This window comes from Epinephelus moara, chromosome 23, assembly GCF_006386435.1.
Source record: "Epinephelus moara isolate mb chromosome 23, YSFRI_EMoa_1.0, whole genome shotgun sequence".
Lineage (NCBI taxonomy): Eukaryota > Metazoa > Chordata > Actinopteri > Perciformes > Serranidae > Epinephelus > Epinephelus moara.
The window spans coordinates 11,408,824-11,428,220 of NC_065528.1; the positions used below are offsets into that span (position 1 = coordinate 11,408,824).

The window sequence follows — 19,397 nt, forward strand, 5'->3', positions numbered from 1 at the left end:
CAACGGCTGCGATTTAATCAGAAGACAAATTAAACAGGATGACTAGCCAATATGAAAATCAAAAGAAAGCATAGAATAATGTACTGAAGGAGACTGTTGTGCCATCCCATTTTTTTGTGGTTTGAGAGCAAAGATCCGGTCGCCGCTGTGCAAAACTCTGCAATACAATTAGATCCGGAAAAAGCCTGGAGTCCACATTGCATTCTCTAGTCCATTGGTGTTATTCAACTTATCAATGACAGTTATGCTAATTGTTCTCATTTCCACTCTTTCAACTTTTCCTATTACTTCATCTCATTCTTACACATTTAAGTCAACATTGCAGTGTAGTGTCAGTTCGTCCAAAAACTCCTTTTATTTGTATCATTCAACTTTTCAATGACATTCATACTAATTAAACCTATTCACACTTTTCCAGCTTTTCTTACTACTTCATCTTCTTCTTAACCCTATGGCTGCAGCACTGAAAACTAACTAACTTGGGTCCTGGATCCAGGTTTTTAAAAATGGTGGTTGCCAGTGCTGCACTGGCTCATGTGTTCGACCAATCAATGTAGACTTACGCCTGAACCAATCACCATATACCTACGTCACTCATGGTTCCACTTGTCCTGTTAGAGTACCAACTCTGAAATAGGAGTTTAAAAAGTCCATCAAAATGGCGTTCTAAGAACTATGATTGTTCTTAGTTCTTGTGGTGCATACACAAAATTCAGAGGGGTTCTTAGAGCTATGAAGTTTCTTATAGTGGCCAAACATGGAATTACCGCTTCATGGATGGTGAGGTAATGCCATTGGGCCCAGGAGGACTTTTCCCCATAGATTTACATTGTGAAAGATGTGTGGGTTTTTTTAGTGTCACAATTCCAGCAAAATGACTCATTTCACCATTGGGATTGGATGTATTTGGTCTGATAACATTTCAAAAATCTAGGAGAGACACAAGATCAAATATTTTTTGTCCCTATTCAAGTTAGCATAGTGCTAAATCAGAAGTTAGCCGCTTGGCTGCCATATGTCTGTAGAGGGCTTGCTCTAAAGGCCCCACAATGCGGAATTAACATAACCCCGCCCACAACATTGTATCCAGTTCTCCTTATGTATCCTATGGTGGCTTCATAACTTTTGTACAGGGATGAGAGCAGTAGTGATCTTCTCATCTAACTTTCATTAACATATTTTCCAAAATGTTGAACTATTCCTTTAAGATGAAATACATTCAATGATTGTTAAACTGTTTTTGTTTAACAAAAAAAAAAAAGTACAAGTCCTTTTATTTATTGCTTTGTTCTGTGCTGAGTTCAGACTTTTTTTTCATCTCCCAGCAGTTTTTCTCCATTGCTGGCAGTTCACACATGCTCCAAACAACGTCTCAGATAATTTGATAAGTTTCTTATGAAATGACATACCCACACAGACATTTTTTGCAGTGCGGCAGTGGCAGGAGAATGTCAGACCCGCTCCATATAGCGAGGGGCGGCGGGGCAGATAAACAAACCGTTTCTAACTTAAGCAGAGGACTGTGGCGTTTGAGACGGCTGCTTTTTCACCAAGAGGAATGTTCCCTTCCAGGGGGCTCTGAGTCGAAGTGCACTGCTGAGACTCCGGTATAGAGCTCATATGTGAAAGTGAAGAAAGCTTTTGTGTGTGTTTAAAAATGAAATGTCAGCGTAGTGAAAGGATCGGTGTGCCTCTCTTTCATGACTCCTGAGTCGTGCAGGTGTGCGTGTTTGTGTGTGTGTGTGTGTGTGTGTGTGTGTGTGTGTGCCCAACAGTGTTCGCTGAGATGTCACGGCAGGTCCAACATCACCATCAGTCATGCTGTTTTGAGAGGGAGCCAACTCTGTGGCCACTGTGTAGTGAGTGTGAGAGCTCTATCTCGCTGTGCACACAGCATGCAAGAAAACCTTCCCTTTTTTTTCTTTTTCCCAGTTTGGTTACGGGAAAAGGCAGCATTTTTTCTTTCCATATTTGGTCATATGGAGCACGGCCAGGGAGCAGTAGCCTTTTGATGCCGTACAAACATCCCTATTTTGTGTGGGATTTGTACTTTTTGGAATGCTTTTTCTCCAATTCTGCCTGATTGTGGGTGTAGCATCTGAAAGTGCACTTTTAAAAGGGACGCAAGCCTTTTAAAAGTTAAAGACTGGAGAGGAATTGTGCTGCTCTTTCACAAAGAAGCTGCCTTTTTACAGTATTATTTATGATTTGGGCAGCAAGAATCCAACTTCTAATGCAAATGTGCCTCTTAAAACCAACATTTAAAAGTAAGACAGTGTTTTATAACCCTTCTTTTTTGGCCAACTGCTACATCAACTCCTTGGGCAGTTATTTAATTTGGTGAATTGGATCAGCAGCTGACAAATAAGAATTTATCATCTCTTTTCAATGGTTAACTTTTAAGAGCTTCAAGTAAGATTTTAAAACCTGCTGAAGCTGGATTTAGTTAAATCATTTCAGAAATGAGAATAAAGATGATGTTTTTGTAGATTAAATGCAGCATCTGCGTGCTAAAGCCTGCTGTCGAAAAGCGGTGAGATTCAGATGATGGATAAGGCATGTTGGGGTAATGTTTTTATTGCAATTTAAGTGTGACTTAGCTTCAGGCGTGAGGTTTAAAGACACATAAACACACCCTCAACCTGAAGGGGGATGCCGGCTGGTGGAGCGCAGGTGTTTTCGGCTGTCGCTCTACAGAAGGGAAAGGTCATAATACCTTCAGATCTGATGCAGCCCAAAGTGTGATGAGCGGCATGAAACTCCCATCAATGTGTGGGACCGGGAGAGACAGTATTAAAAGAACAGTGAGTCATAGTCTAAATATATACAACAGATGACAGTGTGCGCAAAGTTTAGCGAGGTTATCTGGCTGACAGTGGAAAATAAAACACACAGTTGAAGAATGCTACATACAGAGTAATTTGTATAAATCAGAGTAACATACAAGTTTGAAATGTATGAAACTACAGCTTCCTTTCCAAAAGAGATTTGTCACTCTGAAAGATAATAGAAACACGTGTATTATCAAGAACATATCACCTCGTGCTGTTTGGGAAAGTAAGGCAGCGTCATGAGGGTTACAGCTGACTTACATAGTACTTAAAAGGATAATTACAGTTTTTACGGTCTTACGTTTTGTAGTTTCGGTCATCATTTTTATTGGCTGTGATATGTAATTACAAGGATCTAGGAACATGGAGCCATCACTACAACAAAGTCTGGTAAGGCGAGAAACACAGGCGGTCTGACGATTGGTCTGGTTGTAAACATACCAAGAGAGTTGTGCCAGATTATCTAAACCATTTTATTTGGAGGCAAAACTGAAAGCACGGCCAATATGCTGCTAATAATCTCTTATTGCACAGGAACACTATGTGTGCACATCTATGGCAAGTACAGCGGGTCAAAGTTGATTCAAGGAGTTTAATTTTAAAGAGAGACTACATAGTTTTTGAAAGAAGTAAAACATTGTCTGCATTTAATTTGGTGAGTGCAATCCAAGGGGTTATTTTATCTCAGTGAAGCCAACGTGAAGGCGCCTTAAACCTGCATTCTTTCTAATGACCAGCTGGGGGCGACAAGTCTGTGAGAAAGTAACCCTACTTCTCACTTGATTTATTACCCCAGTAAACATTTTCCTAATGAGTTTATGTTCTCAATCGCTAGTTTTTAATCTTTTTCAATAGAGCATAATGCTCATTTTGTGAATTATGATATATTTCCTGAATTACCTTTATTTAAAAAAAATACTATTTTAGTTTCACATCTATGAAATGTCCCAAAATGTTCATTTCAAACGTGCTGTGTAACCAAATTCTTTGAACAGCACATGTTTATTATAGGCTCTCTTTTGTGTCTGGCTATGGATCAACGGGTCGGGTCAAGTTGAGGAACTAACTGGTCATATGTGCGGGTGGTGGCGCGCTGAATTGCACGTCACAGTGCCGGGGCAGGAACAGGTCTTGAAAGCAGGGGCCAGTTGCACAAAGCCCCTTAAGTTTGTTCCTTGAGTATAGTACTTGAGGCTTACATGAAATACCTCACATATAAATGACTGAAAAGATCCTGTTGCATATAACCACGAAGCAATCATTAATTGTAAAGGCACTGGAACAGCGCAACTTTGGAAAGTTTAATGATCCAACACCAGACAGCCACGATCATAAACTGACTTCTAGTAAAAAAAATTAGAACAAAATGGACACTAGAGGCATCATCCATATATTTACGGCTCTACGGACACCAGTCTCTGTACGTAAGTGGAAACAAGGTGTAAGCGTGTCCATCGGGTTCTAGCGGTCGTACTTTATGTTTTGTCCTGACTTTGGTTACTAAGGTTCTTGTGCAACAGTTTAACAAACTTTAAGCAACTCCTTAAGTTTAAGACCCAGATAAGGATGAAAACTTAAATCCTTTAGTAAACATTTCAAGGAAACCTTAAGGAGAAGACATAAGGATGTTTTGCAACCGATTTTGTTTTTCAAGGAAGCCTCAACTCAGACTTTAAATAAAGTCTTAAATTAAGGTGCTTTGTGCAACCGGCCCTATGGTGCAACCATAATCCAATAACAATGATGGCCAAAATTACAAAAATAAGGCACAAGTTATCCTTTAAAGGGGTCATCCCTATGTTTCCCGGGTTCTATGTTTCCCACTTACCACCCAAAAAGGTTCTATGTTACCCGGGTAAGCGGGGAACATAGAACCTTTTTTTTAGTAAGCGGGAAACATAGAACCCTTTTTGGTTGAGCGGGGAACATAGAACCTGGGAAACATAGAACCTTTTTTGGGTAAGCGGGGAACATAGAACCTTTTTTGCAGGGTTAAGTGGGGAACATAGAACCCAGGGAACATAGAGCCCGGGAAACATAGATACGCTCCCATGAACAGTTTCTCACTAGTTGGTAAAATGCAGGAATCAGCTGGAAAAACATGATGTCATGTGTTTTGCACCAATCGCTGTTTTGCATGTTTGAATCAGAATCCGTTGAAAGCTGATCTGATGCAGATTAGCTTACTTTAAAGTGTTTAGTGTTAAACTAAAATATTAACTTACAAAGCATGTATTTTTTCCTCTGCTTTTACTTTGATTGTTGCTTCTTGAGTCATGAATTAATGAATTCAGTGATTGGTAAATCCCAGCAGTGCTTTGCGTAGCCTACTGTAAAATATAATACATCCAAGGTATTCCATTGAGATTTTCTTGGCTGTGTGTGTGAAGAGATAAACTCAGTCAGTCTGTCTCAGTGTGTATGATTCACAGGGCACAGAGAGGTGTTACGGAATGTGAACCATTGTCTGGGAATGCAGGAGTCTCCTTTTTCTCCACTAAATGGAAACTTTACATCTTTAACCTTCAGGTCTTTTCCCTACACCGATGGGAAATTTCCCCTCGCTGGTTTGTCTTCTAACCGAGCGCTGAAGTCAGCACAGAGATTTCAATTTGAGGGAGGATTGTGTCTGATCGGCACATTTGAAGTCACAAAATGACAATGCATCTGAGGCATTCAGCCCATTTCTTGCCCCAACCCTCAAAACCATCAGCACGTTATTCCGCCGCATTTCACTTGCCACAGTGGCATTAGCTTCTCAGGTTTGCCTATGAATACCGTCTGCTCATGCTCAGTGAAATTTTTCCTCATTCGAGCCGAAGCCACACTTTCAAAAATTTGTTTTGGAGGAGATAGAGTGTGAGTGGAAAGCAGATGGTATTGAGATTGAGCTGAGGTCTGATGCAGTTGGCCACCTCATATGTTGCCTAGAATATATAGTCGCAGCTGAAGACCTCAGCTTTGACAACAGAAGCTATTGTGGTTGATATTCACGCTGTGGCATGAAACGCAGACGGAGACAAATACAGAATGAAGCTTGGCTGCTTGGACATAAGTAAATCCTTAAAAATTAAACCAATTACTAAACTTAATTCATAGCCAACCCTGAGTCTCTTCATATTGTAGCTGAACACATAGTCTGCAGCTGTTGGCTAAGCTGCTGCATCGCCGTCCAAGAGGAGATAGAGACAGTGAGAAAAGGGTGAGAGTAAAAGAAAAGAAAACTGCACGGGCAAAGACAGAACAGGCGACCGATAATGGATTTCTGAGGCTGATATTAATATTTGAGGGATTAAAAAAAAACATTAACAATAAATCTGCCCATTTAATTGTATTTTTTACACATACTGTAATACAGACACATTATTGTTAAGAATATGTACTAAGGTAACAAAACTTTTAACAGCTAATTTAACAGTTAACTAGAAGTTGAATTAGTATAAAATATTATCGGCAACAACTATAAACAACATAATGAATTTGTGATATAAAAAATAAAAACATAGCCAGTAAAACTGTAACATAATAAATCTTAAATAAATATGGTCTTTAAATTACTGTCCACAAATCTTTTGCATTTCTGTATAACGACTTTTTTTTTTTACCTACAGACGAGAGCTGTCACTTTACTACATTAGAAGTCAGACTAACACACAGTAATTTGTTCAAATTAATTTAAATACTACCCATGTAGCCTAAACGTAAATTAAGGGTGCGTTCATAAATTGGCACTCAGAGTGAGTATTTCCAAATGCACCCTAAGTTGTTTAAGTTCATTCTCCTGGGCTCAGCTGCCTCACTTGAGTGTCACACTAACGCAACATGCTAACATGTTGCATACTTGAGCTGTCACTTTTTTACAACACAAGTTACAAGTAACACGCAATGATTTGTTCAAATTAATTCAAATACCACTCGCATACCCCAAACCTAAATTAAATTGTTTCCGTTCATCCGCCTGGCCTTGGCTGCCTCGCTGATGTGTCAAGCTAACATAACACTCTAACATGGTACATATTGAGCTATCACTTTTTTTGTTTCACATTTCAACTAAATATAGTAATTACATAGCAATACCACTAACGTTATACCACTATACTGGAGCTGTCACTTTTTTATGTCACAAATTAGAACTAACACATATTTTCAAATTAATTTAAATACCATCCATGTAGCCTTAACCTAAACAATGTTGCTTGCATGTATTAATGCGGCTTCGGCTGCCTCACTTGACTTATAAGCTAAAGTAAAAAGCTAACAGACTTGAGCTGTTTTTACGACACAAATTAGAAGTAATTCACAGTAATAAGTTTGGATTAATTCAAATACCACCCACGTAGCCTTAACCTAAATTAAATTGTTTCCGTTCATTTGCCTGGCCTCGGCTGCCTTGTGTGTCAGGCTAATGTAACACACTAACATGGAGCAGATTAGAGCTATCACTCTTTATGTCACAAATCAGAACTAACACATAGTAATTTGTTCAAATTAATTTAAATACTACCATGTAGCCTAAACCTGAACTACGTTGCTTTTGTTCGTTCACTTGAGTGACAAGTTAAGGTAACACGCTGTTACGGTAAGCTAACGTAACTGCACGGTAGCAGCCTTTTACAACATCAGCCCCATCTTTATCCATGATTTTTTTCATCTTTTGTGTCGAATCCAAAACACTTCCTAATGTTACTTCCAGGGTGTTTAATGTTATCCACTCAGTCTTGCTTTTGCATTACCAGAAAGAGAAACAGTAGCTTAGTTCAGTGCAGTGGGTCAGAGGGACAAACTTCGTGCTGGATTATGGCCTGTTGTGCATACACTGTGTGCAGTTAAGCAGTCATTACAGATTGAATATTTAATCATTTATAAGGTATGAGATTATAGATAAAAAGTGACAGTGCTATTATATACCAGTACATGGTATCAGCCGGTAATAGCAGCTTGCCAATGTATCGGTCAGGCTCTGAAATGCAAGCAGAGAGGGAGACTCTAGATGACAGATGAAACCAAGAGAGAGATGAGCGGAGATGGAAAGAAAGAGAGAAATTCTTGGCCTCGGTGCGCCAAAGACTTCCAGTGAATTTATGAATGCTCATCCACAGCCGCTCTGCATCCTGGGACTGTAAACGTGTTAATGCTGCCGAGGCCTGGATGTGTGAGAGGAGACACATAGCGCAGGGATCCACAACCACAAGGCCAGCTTTCCAAACACAGCACTGTAGGTGGTGATGGATTTCACACATGTACACACATTTACTGTACCATAAACACACACATACTGTATTTGCAGTGGCCATATGTATTTTCAGTATTACACATGTAAAAACATACACTTACATTCTCACACTCATTTAGTGTGGACACAATAAAAAGCATGCAATCATTCATATGCACTTCCTCTTCACACTTTCCAAGCACACATTTACATAAATACACACAAAACACATTCATAAATGTAAATGCTGTGGGTTAAATACTGTTTATCAGGATGCACACACCCTCTCACACAGGCTGAACATATTTTAACCGCCCTGTCAGACTAATCTCAGGAGACTCCTTACCCCTGCAGAAAACGTTAGGTTTACCCAATTCAAACTGTCCCCAGAGCCTCAGCCAAAACAGCTGTTAGTGTGCACTACCTACAGGCATGCAGTATCTCTCTCTCTTTATTTCTCTCTTCCTCCCTGTTTTACTGCACAAGCTTTATCTGTGTGATAAAACAATCATAAAGTGATCATTCTTACTTTGCCAAAACACTTACCAATATATTTTAGCCTAGACCGAACCAATAGACCTCTGCCTTTCTCCTTTAAGCCTAAGTGAGTTCATATGCTGTCAAGTGAGCATCCAATACTCCTATAAAGGGAGAATTTACAGTAGGTTGTCTTATAGTTACATGCAAATGGAGGAGCGTGTCAGTGTTAGTGGTTAAATTCCCAAAGTGTCCGTTAACTCCTACGTACTCACACTTGAAAAGAGTCTCTCAGTATGTGTTCTTTAATGATGTGCTTAGTGCAATACTATACTTTTCAGTGGGAGAGAGTATGTGCAGCATGGCTGTTCTCTGATGAAACAAACTGACCCCAACATTAAAGGAACGTTTTTGACCACTGGTAGTGCAATGGCAGGGTTCAATATAATTTTTTTTTCACTTGCGTGGTCTGGTGTGGAGTAGAAATCTACTTGCCCAAAGTCAGGTTTTACTTGCCCCAGTACAAATTGTTTAATTTATCAGAGGTTATCAAATAACAACAAAGACTAAAGTTTAAGAGATACTTTGCTGATTTTCAAGGTTTTTGGATTTGTATCATAAATGTGTAGATGAACTATGGTTAACTTCCTTCCATCTTGCTAGCGCCCAGATCTTCCCAATATCACCCCCCTGCAGAGCGGGAAAGCCACTGTTTTCGACGTGCGCATGCGGGAGTTCCACAGCCACCGTTTTAGACGTGTGCATGTGCAAGCTCGAGAGGGCCGGGTGTCTGTCAGTCATTTTTTATGTGGCCAATCAGAGGCTCACAATCCCCTCTCAGTCAAAAACTTTAAAGTTTATCATTCAGCTAATCACTTTACAGTGATGGGAGTAGTCAACATTTAAACTAGCTAGCTACGGTCTGCATATCAACTCCCATTATAATGGAATATAGTAAACTCAATCACTGCTCATTTTAGAAGTACCACCACAAGAACATGTGTTCTTTGTTTGAATTATTGCACAATTAATGAACAATGAATCATAGTTGTTTGTTTCTGGCTACCAGCGTTAGCTAGCACGCTAGCACTAGCACGCCCTGGCTCTGCAGGGGGATGTTTCTCGATCTCGTTGCTCATCTCTCAGCTCAAATCTGTCAGGTGATGTATTTTGATTTAAGCTAGCTCCGGGGCTGTTGCTTGAACTACACACATTTATTAAGAGAACCGGGTACAGCGTTGGAGTGTGGGCCTTGTTCTGAAGTTGCTCAACTGCGCATGAAGCCCAAAAAGCTCTACTTCTGCAGTATGAAATTACCTGGATCTTGTGCATCGTGAGGCCCTTGAGCAAGCGCACAAAAGACTTTCAGCGGCTGAGCGGCTTATTTAATCATGTGGCTCTTCTAGCCTTTCAAAATGTAAGCAGACCAAATGGATCAAATCCCAATAGTGAATTGAGTCATTTTGCGAGGGTGGTGATGCTCAAAAAATCAGATCTACCGATTTACAGATGTCTCTTTCACAATGTTAGTCAATGTTCTATGGGAAAATGTCTTCATGGTCGACATGGTATCATGAGACAAACCCGGACATTGTAATTCCGCATTTTGCTTTAAAGCCTGGCGCTCTTCCTGGGGGCTTGGAACTACAGATTGTACATCCACCACCATGGACACAAAGAGTATAGAAGCTGGCTGCCATTTGGGTTTTGGACGAGCAACTTGCATTATGTCACCCATGAACGGGAGCAGTTATTGGTCTGGTTCGGCGCAGTGCATTTTGGTAGTTGTAGGTTTTCTGTTGTTTGAGCAAAAGCTAATGCTACAGCCATTGTCTTGTGTTTTCTCTGGTCAAGCAGCACCGATTTCAATAGTATTTGCATTTTTCTACTGCATAGATAGCCCAGTTGCATGAGAAGACCATCTTTCCAGCAGTGGTCTACTTTTTTAATAGCCAAAATAAAAAGGCCTACCTTGCTCTCAAACCTGTGGCAAACTGCGCAATACAAAGTTTGAGTTTTGCCCACATCCTCTAACGCCGCCCAGCTAAACCCATGTTTCCAGGACAACTGAAATGCTTACTTGCGCTTCAGCTCATAAACTTTGTCCGTACCCACCGCCATTTTCTCACTCCTTAGATACTTGCATCATCACCTCTGAAAAAATAAATTAGTTTAATTCTTTTTTTTACCAATTGCTAGATTTACTAGCCTGACGTGACATTTTACTTGCCCTGGGCAATTGGGTAATCCTTACTGGTGAGCTCAGTAATATAGCAGCAAAATCCAGGAAAGAAAAAGGCTAGCTAATGTGAATGCAAACAATGAAGAAAAAAAAAATGGAAATGTTTTATGAGGCAGGAAATGCAAGAAACACCGAATGTGAACTAACTTTGTGACTTTGTTTCCAAGAAAACTCAACAGAGCACCTTGAAGCTTTTAGCAGAGGAAGAGAGAGGTTGTGTGACAGTCATTGCTGTTGTAAAAGAGGTGACTCACATGTATCAAGCAAGTCTGGCAGACCAGTGACAGTATTTGAAGAGGGGCTGTCACAATAAAAGCCTCAAATTTGTCAGAACGAGGAGACAATTGTATTTTCGTCAACTTTTGACTAGAAGCCTTAACTTTTAGTCTGGCTGACTAAATATTGATAAGTGAAGACAGCTGATGTCAAAATACTGGAATCCTGCTGCTCTCTTTTCACAGTTAAGGGGCCATATCTTCCACTATATGCCACCATCTATAGTGCATTCATTATTATCCCAATAATATTTGACATTATTTATTTTTACATAGTTGCATATCAGTTTACAATAGTCAGAGCATATTTCATCATTACATTTGAATCATTTATGTCATGTAGTCTCCATGGTAGTTCATATTATTTCAGAAAAACTTAATGGCATGTGGCTGGTGAAAGAGTAGAGGTTCATGAGTTTCTAACATACCAACCACAAGCAGGTGAGCAAAATATTTTCTTCCATTGAAGCAAAGACGAGAAAGGCCAGGCTTTGTGCCAGTGTTACCTCCATATTCCAGATTACTGGAATACCTCTCCTCACCTGGACACCTGCACAGCTGTGACTCCATAGCTGCTAGTCAGACATATAACTCCTCCTCTCAACTCAGGCCGAGTAATAAGGCATCATACATTTTTTAGGGTATATGGACAAATATGGTAACTGCAGACTGTGATTTGTGTTGACATGGTTATATGGCATTTAGATCAAAATCAAAAAGTATATAAACCAGAATTTCAGTTTCCTATACTTCTGTTTATAACCAAATAAGTGGAAAACTAATGAGATTCCTGTCAGCCTTAGCTGCACTTTTTTAGTCCTAATATATTCTACAGGCATGATGTTTTTTTTTTTGTCAACCCACGCGGAAGTTCGCCTCACCCTGCATGGTTCCCTTGACAAAAAGCTAATAGGATATTTCCATGGCATTTTGGATTATTGCAGAAAATAAGCTCTGCGGCGAGCAAACATCTTTTATACTTACATGTTGTGTTCAGTAAGATCATCTCCACAAATGAACACCACTTTTATGATTTTTGACATGTAATTCAATCGCCAGACTTAAAAAGCTTAAGTTAGGCAATGAACCAAGTACACTGTGTTGCATGCATGACTTCAGCTTCGCTCCCAAAACGAGGCTGTAGCCGTGCTTGACCTGATGACGTTCTGTGCTCTGAGTTAGCCACTTGTTGGCAATCGCCATTTTTAAGACACGTAAAAGCTTCAAAATTCACTAGTGAGGTATTTACTGAAGAATTTATGTTGTAGAACAAAATGTTACAATCTTTTAAGCTTGTGTTCAACAGACCTTTTTTCAGGCATTTAGCCAAAAACCCATTCAAAAAAACATTAACTTTGATACGTTTTAGGTCTCTTTCCTGCAGCACACTATCAGCAAATGTTAGCATGCTAACATGATTAAGTAAGATGGTAGATATGGTAAACATTATGTCTGCCAAATATTAGTATGTTAGCGTTGTTATTGCGAACATGTTAGCATTGTTGCTGCGAGCACGTTAGCTTGATGACATGAGCATTAGCTTACAGGTAAAGCTTCACAGAGGTGCTAGCATGGCTCTTAGACTTGCACTATGTCTCAAGTCACATATTTCTGTACTTAGACTTGCTATTTTGAGTGCAGTTTTCAAACTGAGGAGTATGGCAAAATGCTGCGTACCGTTAGTACCAGGATGGTGCATTCATAATCAAAAAGTTAGGTGCGTAATATTGGACATTTCTCACCCTCAATGGGGGCCTCTATGTTGCCTATGTTACACAGGGGGCAGGACCGCAAACATATGTCCGCTGACATCCACTGTACACACCAAAACATTGTACAAATACATGGCCATTTTTCCACTACCCCTATACTGTTGTCATAAGCCAACATTTTGTTAATTGGGTTTATTCTGTAATAAATTGGTAGTGCAAACGATTACACAAATGCTAACGTTAGCTTGCTAGCTAGCTAACAGCAGCATTTTATATTCAGGCATCGACGTTACAATGTTGGGGCATAAGTTGCACTGTCGTAAGTTACATGTGGTGTTAATGCATGTTAAATTGTTGTCTTCACTGTAGAAGATTTAAGTATCAGATTTATGGTCAGACGCTTGACAAGTTGTAAATATTCGCAAAATATGGCAGCTCTCATTAACTCAGTAGATCAGCTGGTAGCCTAATAGAGCTAGCTGGCATCAGCCACGGACATTCATAACATTCTGTGAATGCATAATTATTTTAAATGCAATAAATAAATATAGAAGAAGACACGTGAGCAAATTTTGGCAAGTGACAATCGTTCGTCAAAAGTTGGCAATAATGCTCTGCCCAGTTGCAATTCACCGAACGGAGTAAGAAAAGCTGTCAGAATTCGTGACTGTCATTTCTGGTAGGTGCGCAATAGCCATGTTTGATTAGACTGATACACTTGGTGCCTCTCAGAGTCAGGAAGGATTCTTGAACAGCTGAATTTCAAGAAGGCTACGTCATCGAATCCAGCTGAAGGACTGTTCCCTTTCCACATATCCTTCGAATTCTTTCGGGGCAGAGTCCTTCCTTTAGAGAATTTTCAGTGACACACACCTGGGCACTTGCTAGCCTGTTCCAGTGTGTTTACCGTATGCTAGGAAGGAGTCTTGCAAAGGCTCTGTAGGACCCGACTTGGAAGGACCTGTCCTACCAAGGAAGCATCCTTGACTTTGAAAAGCACTGCTGTTTAAAATGTGCACGCTATGCAAGTAAGTACATGGTGTACACAGTGTACTTCATATGAGCTTACTCACAGAAGAATCCAATGTGAGACACAGCATTGTTCTGTTTACAGTTGTCAACAATCAGCTCACTTGTCGGATGATGTTGTTAGTCAGTTAAGGATTCATGTAAAATCTTTGTTTTTATTATAAAGGCGTTATGTTCCAACACGTTTGAATCGTGTATGTAGCAAGTTGTTTTTTCACTGTCATGAAGGTCCCATTTTCTAAAGCCTAAAACTGTATGTGACTGGTGACTAAGCCTCGTAACCACCAGCTGCAACAAGTCACCATTGTTCCTTTATGTGCCAACCGCACAGCTGGCAAGCACATAGCTCGCGCCAAGCTAGTTTTTACTTGTTTATCTTCACATTAATTCTCTTTATTCAACAACCAAAACAGTCACTGCACACAAAAAAAGAGCCAAAAGGAGGAGTAGTCTGCAACTGGCATGTGAATGAGTAATTTGGAGGCTCTTTCAACTCCCCTCTGCTAAAATCAGAGGTTAAATAGGAGCATTCCTCGCATAGCTCCATAGCCATAATGTGGAGATTAATGTGTTTGTCTAAAGGTTGTGAGGGGATAGTTGCTCTGAGTATCATACTAACAAATCTGACCAAAAAGCTGCAGTCTTCTCTTCTCACAGAACGCTAAGCCAGTGCTAGGAACGTTTCTCAAAGCCAAAAATAGATGTGCTCCTGGCCCATACTTATTCTTCAGTCTAACGCCCAGACTGTTGCTTGATCTACTTTGTGTCTCATTTGGCCAATAGGGGCCCATTGTTTTGGTGCTTTTACTCAAGTCTCCATGAGAAGATAGAGAGGCATTATAACGTGGTGTAATCCCAGTGGCTGTCAGGATAATATCAACTTGGCTTTTAAGGCTTTTTAAGAGGCTGGCACTTAGACACTGGGTTCTGTGCCAGGGTCTGGCAGTCTCGACAGGTAGTAATTTGACTGGTAAATGTGTCATTATAGCCATTGTAGAAGGTTTGGGCAGACAGGGGAAGAGAAAGAGGGGGAGGAGGAAAGAAAGGAGAGAGACAGAAAAAGAAGGGAGGGCCGGATGGATGGATGGATGCGGGTTTTTGAGATAAATGGTGGAATAAATGGGCAGACGCAGTGAAGGAAGGAAGATGTGTTACACTGGACAGGCGAAGACAAGCTGAACTTGTCTGTCAAAGTCTGACAATGTCACAAACTTGAGACTCCAGGTTGCTCAACTTTATGGAATGCTGTCTTTCTCTCGTCCTGCCTCTGTGTTAGCTTTTGCGAAGTGTGGGTGGTCCCTTCAGTGATATACACAACGGTTACATTTCTACGTCTTACTGAGGGCCTTGTCTGCAAGCCACAGGCTTCCTCTTCTGCCCTGCGCCTGGTGTTTCTCCCATGCGGAGACGAGACAATGTGACTGTGCTGCGTTCAGCCTCGCATTCATCCACCAGTCCTTTTCATACATCATATATCAGCTTGAAAAATATAATTATCTCAGGTTTATTATTCATGCGAAATCCTGTGTATATGGTCCACTTTGTGATCATTTTGTTGACAAACCTACTTTGATTCTAATTTATCTCATAAATGGCATGTCTTTAAATGATCTATAACTCATTTTTGTACAAAACTGAGCACCAAATGAAAGTGTAGTCTTCTCAGCTGCATAAATCACGCATTATTTGCAACAATAACTCCAAATTTATACGCTGCCGTGCCTGCGTTACTAATAACTTTGTCTCCCTTGGCGTCGCTGGTTCTAGGAAGTATGTGATTAGACTGGTGATGTTTGGAGGCCTTGTCGGTTTTAGTTATTGCTCTCATTTCATCTTAATTACGGTTGCATGAATAGCCCCACATCCAAGTGCCAATTGCCCCCCACCCCCGTTTCACAAATGACACTAAGAGTGCATCTAAACAATCTAAACATAGAGTGAATTTTTGCGGTATTTAAAGTATCTGTCTCCCCTCCGAGTCACAGAGGCTTTTACAGTGTAATAGCGGGGAGTCGAGGCTGTGTTTACTGTACAGGCTCACAGGGGGGGAGGAGACTGGCTGAGAAGATGCAGTGGGGAGCGTGAGGGTTAGGAGGATCCCTCAGAGTCGTGGTTTCTTTCAGCATTTCTCTCCTGTCCATGTCTTTTCCTGTCCATGCGTACAGTACATCTGCTCATTAGTATGGGTGTAAATGCATGCACACAAACCTTGTAATGTTGCACCTACGTGCTTGTGTGCATGCATACTCATATACAGATGTCCATGTATAAATGGGGGCCTGTTTTGACCCCCTTCTGTACGCGGCTGCAGATGAAAGACAAAGCTTCTAACACACGGGAAGCGGGACTCAAGAGCCAAGCTCTGACATGTAGGTACACAACACAGGAAAAGTTAGTGGCGGAGATAGGGAGAGAAGGAGAGACAGGACGGAGGAGGGAGGGAGGAAAGGGAAGGGGGTGTAAGGCTGAGGGAAAAAAGGAAGGAGGTCACAGAGGGATGGAGGGAGGGACAACTAGCAGGGAGGGGAAGAGAACAGGCATTTGCCTTTCCTTGTCAGCTGAGGCCGGACTGTGGGAGACTGTTACTAGACGTTGTTGCATTGTATCTGTGCTTGGAGAGAGCATTGTGAAAAGCTGGTATGGTGTGAAGGAAAAGACACTGTTTGAAGGCTAATTCAAGGTATGACAGTCAAAGTTTTTCCCTTTGTTTCTTCAAAATTGTCCTGCTGCACTTTAAAGCATCTTATTTTCTGCCACTTTCCGACTCGTGTTGTATCACCACAGAGGATAAAGTGTTTAAACATGACTTTATTCGGCGCTGGCTTTTTATTCCGTGAGCTGTCATGCACCTTTGTCTTTTTCCCTCAAGTGCTTAGCTAGCGTGTGTTTACTCTGCTCCGGTGTAAAGGAGATGTTGCCGGTGGTTTAGCCTGGATCATAGATGTATGATGGGAAGCTCAGCAGCTCCTGGGTGGTCTGGGTCCTCACTGCATAGCCAGTCACATACCCTAGCGGGGGTATTTTTAGTGAGAGTTGCTCTTAACTGATTGAGTTAACATCCTGTGTTGGCTTCTCCCTCCTCTCTCTTTGTATGTCTGCTCTTCTTTCTTTCATTTTCTGCCTCGGTCCTCTATTTCGAAGTACGTGGGCATAGATCTCAGCCAGGCAAGGTTAAGGTTTTTATACACAAAGACAGGGCTACACACTTCTGGTCAGTACTGTGTGTTGAAGGATGGACTGTACTTGAAGTTGTAATCCTCAGTCTAATAGAGGTTAAATATGAAAGCAAACTCTCAGAGCAGCTACTCAACTATTCTTGTTCCTTGCAAAAATGAAATAGGATGAAACACTGATGAAAACATCCCCAAAATCCCCAATATCTGTTGGCTAACCCTGTTGTTTCCTGTGGCTGCTTCACAATAAAACCCACCCCATGTTTTGCCTCTTATATGCTTTTATTGTGAAGCAGCTGTAACAGGATGTTCTATTTGCATGAGCAGGAACATACTACAGGATTACATGCAGCCTCGTTTCTTGTGAATCCCTTGTGTGTGTAAAAGCAATTCGAATCCAGTAGGGGACCCTTTGTTATTTATTAGAGGGGAGGGGGTGGCACAAAATGGGGGAGGCATGTCAAAATAATATTTTTTTAAGCACGGGGGAGGGACTTGTGTTTGCTGTTTTGGGCTTAGAGAAGGGACATACAACTTTAAAAGGTTGTATTTTATGTTAATTTTAAGTACCTTCTGAACCCCTAAATGCACCGGCAGGTTTAAAAGGCATGTTTTCTATAAAAATGACACCTTTTATTAAAGCCAGACATTGTACAGACAGATATTATCATCAGATTTTCACATTACTGACAGTCATTGAAGCATCATGTGCCACAAACATAGTGATATTTCATCAAAATCCCTTCATTCTAAAAGTTTCATTCAAATTTTCACCAAAATAAACCATTTGTGCCAAACCAGATGTTTTGAAGACATTAAATTCTGCACTCTGCATGCATGGCAATACTACAAGGCCTTTTTCAACTTTTGTTTTCAGCTGTTTGTTTTGGTGATAAGTCTCTCAGAGACAGAGGGAGAGAATGCTTTATGGTGGAGGAAGGGCTATGCCTTTTTCTCCAGATACGCAGGGAAGCTCAAGGATATATATTTGTAGCTCCAGGAAGGGGCAACATTAAAAAAAAAGCCACTCCACTCCTTTGATAAACAGCGAACAGTCCCTAGCAAAAATTGATTTCATTAAAATACAGTATTATGATCAGAAAACTAAGACTTTGTTTGACGGGTCTATTTCTGGCCTCTCAGGACCTTAATGAATGTGTTTCCTTTTTTCTTTCCAACCTGCCTTCCTGAAATCAACTAAATGAACCTGTCTGTGTTTGATGATGTCATCCCTCAGGGCACAATCATGGAGGAAATGGACTTTGAGCAGCGCCGGGAGCTGAGGAGGCAGAAGCGCGAGGAGATGCGCCTGGAGGCCCAACGGTAAGACCCATTTGGTTGTCTGTCATTCACGTCGACAGATTAGTACTCCAGGATTTTCCGACTAATTCTCTTTCAAAGCGGAGAGTGTTTAAAAAGTCAGTCCTCCAAGATGGATTCATTTGTAGCCACAGAGCTGTCACTGAACATCTTACTAGTTAGGTTTGTGTGAAGCTGAGGGAGCAGCCTGTGTTGTGTAATGAGGCTTGGGTTGTCAATGCATAGCGCACCTCCTCTGATGTTCATGCCAAGTTGGAGCGGGAGGGAGCCAGCTTTAATGGCTCAGACCCTCCTCTAGGTCTTTAAAAAACATCGCTCAGCAAATATTGGCTTCCCCAACCGGGGCTGGGAGGAAAAAAAGGTTGATAAGAAATCTGATAAGCAATGAGATGACCTTTAAGGGGGAATGTTCAATCACGCCCTCCCTCCCGCTTTCCAATTTTCTCTCCCAGATACCGCGGCCTTGTGAACTCTTTTGATTCAATGGAAGGAATTGATTAAGCTAAAGTTCATTTCAACAAATTGATTGAGCGGTAACACCCGCCAAGTGCAGTCATCAAAACTAGTAAAAAAGAGGGTTTTATTGTGAGAAGTTGATACATAGTGTGCCAGGGAGGCATTTTATAGAGCCTTTTCACAAAAGTCTCTTCATGTGTGCCGCAGCCTTTCCAATTAAGGATGAGGTTGATGTGGATGCAGATACTGGCCAAGGTCGCTCGCCTGTTAGATGTATCTGTTAGAAGAGTTTTATTAGAACCACTAACTCCATCACTGATGGAAAACAAGCTGACAGAGCTCTGACCACTGCTGAATGCATGGATGTTTCTCTCTGATAATTTTTCTATGACACAAAGGATATGTGAGAAACATTTGCCTCAGTAATGAACAAGGCCCTTTGCTCAAGGTAAAATAGCATCTCTTGTATAAAGGAAAGTCTGCAAAACAGTGCACACGATCCACAATGGCGAGGGAGATATACTAGGTAATAAAATTCAGGGTTAAGTCATTCATCCAGACGTTGAAAATAAAGTGTCTGCCAGCTTGTGTGTGCTGTATGGATGGTGCCAAGTTTATTTCCACAGGGGTATTCCATGCAGACCAACAAGGATCCCTTAGTCTTGTATTT

At 41.0% G+C, this 19,397-nt stretch overlaps 1 protein-coding gene across 7 annotated transcripts in view; it reads left to right on the forward strand.

Moving 5' to 3' along the window:
- Positions 1-19,397, forward strand: part of cald1a (caldesmon 1a) — a 90,177-nt gene that overhangs the window by 19,599 nt on the left and 51,181 nt on the right. For 5 of the 7 annotated variants that reach the window (XR_007569351.1, XM_050036116.1, XM_050036119.1 and 2 more), the window contains exons 1-2: positions 16,301-16,458; positions 18,189-18,274. Coding sequence is in view for 6 of the 7 variants with exons in the window: in XM_050036116.1 (XP_049892073.1) it covers positions 18,198-18,274 (77 nt within the window). In the remaining variant the exon portion in view is untranslated. Of the gene's footprint in view, positions 1-16,300; positions 16,459-18,188; positions 18,275-19,397 lie in introns of those variants that run through there. The other 2 variants (XM_050036117.1, XM_050036118.1) reach the window with 1 other exon arrangement.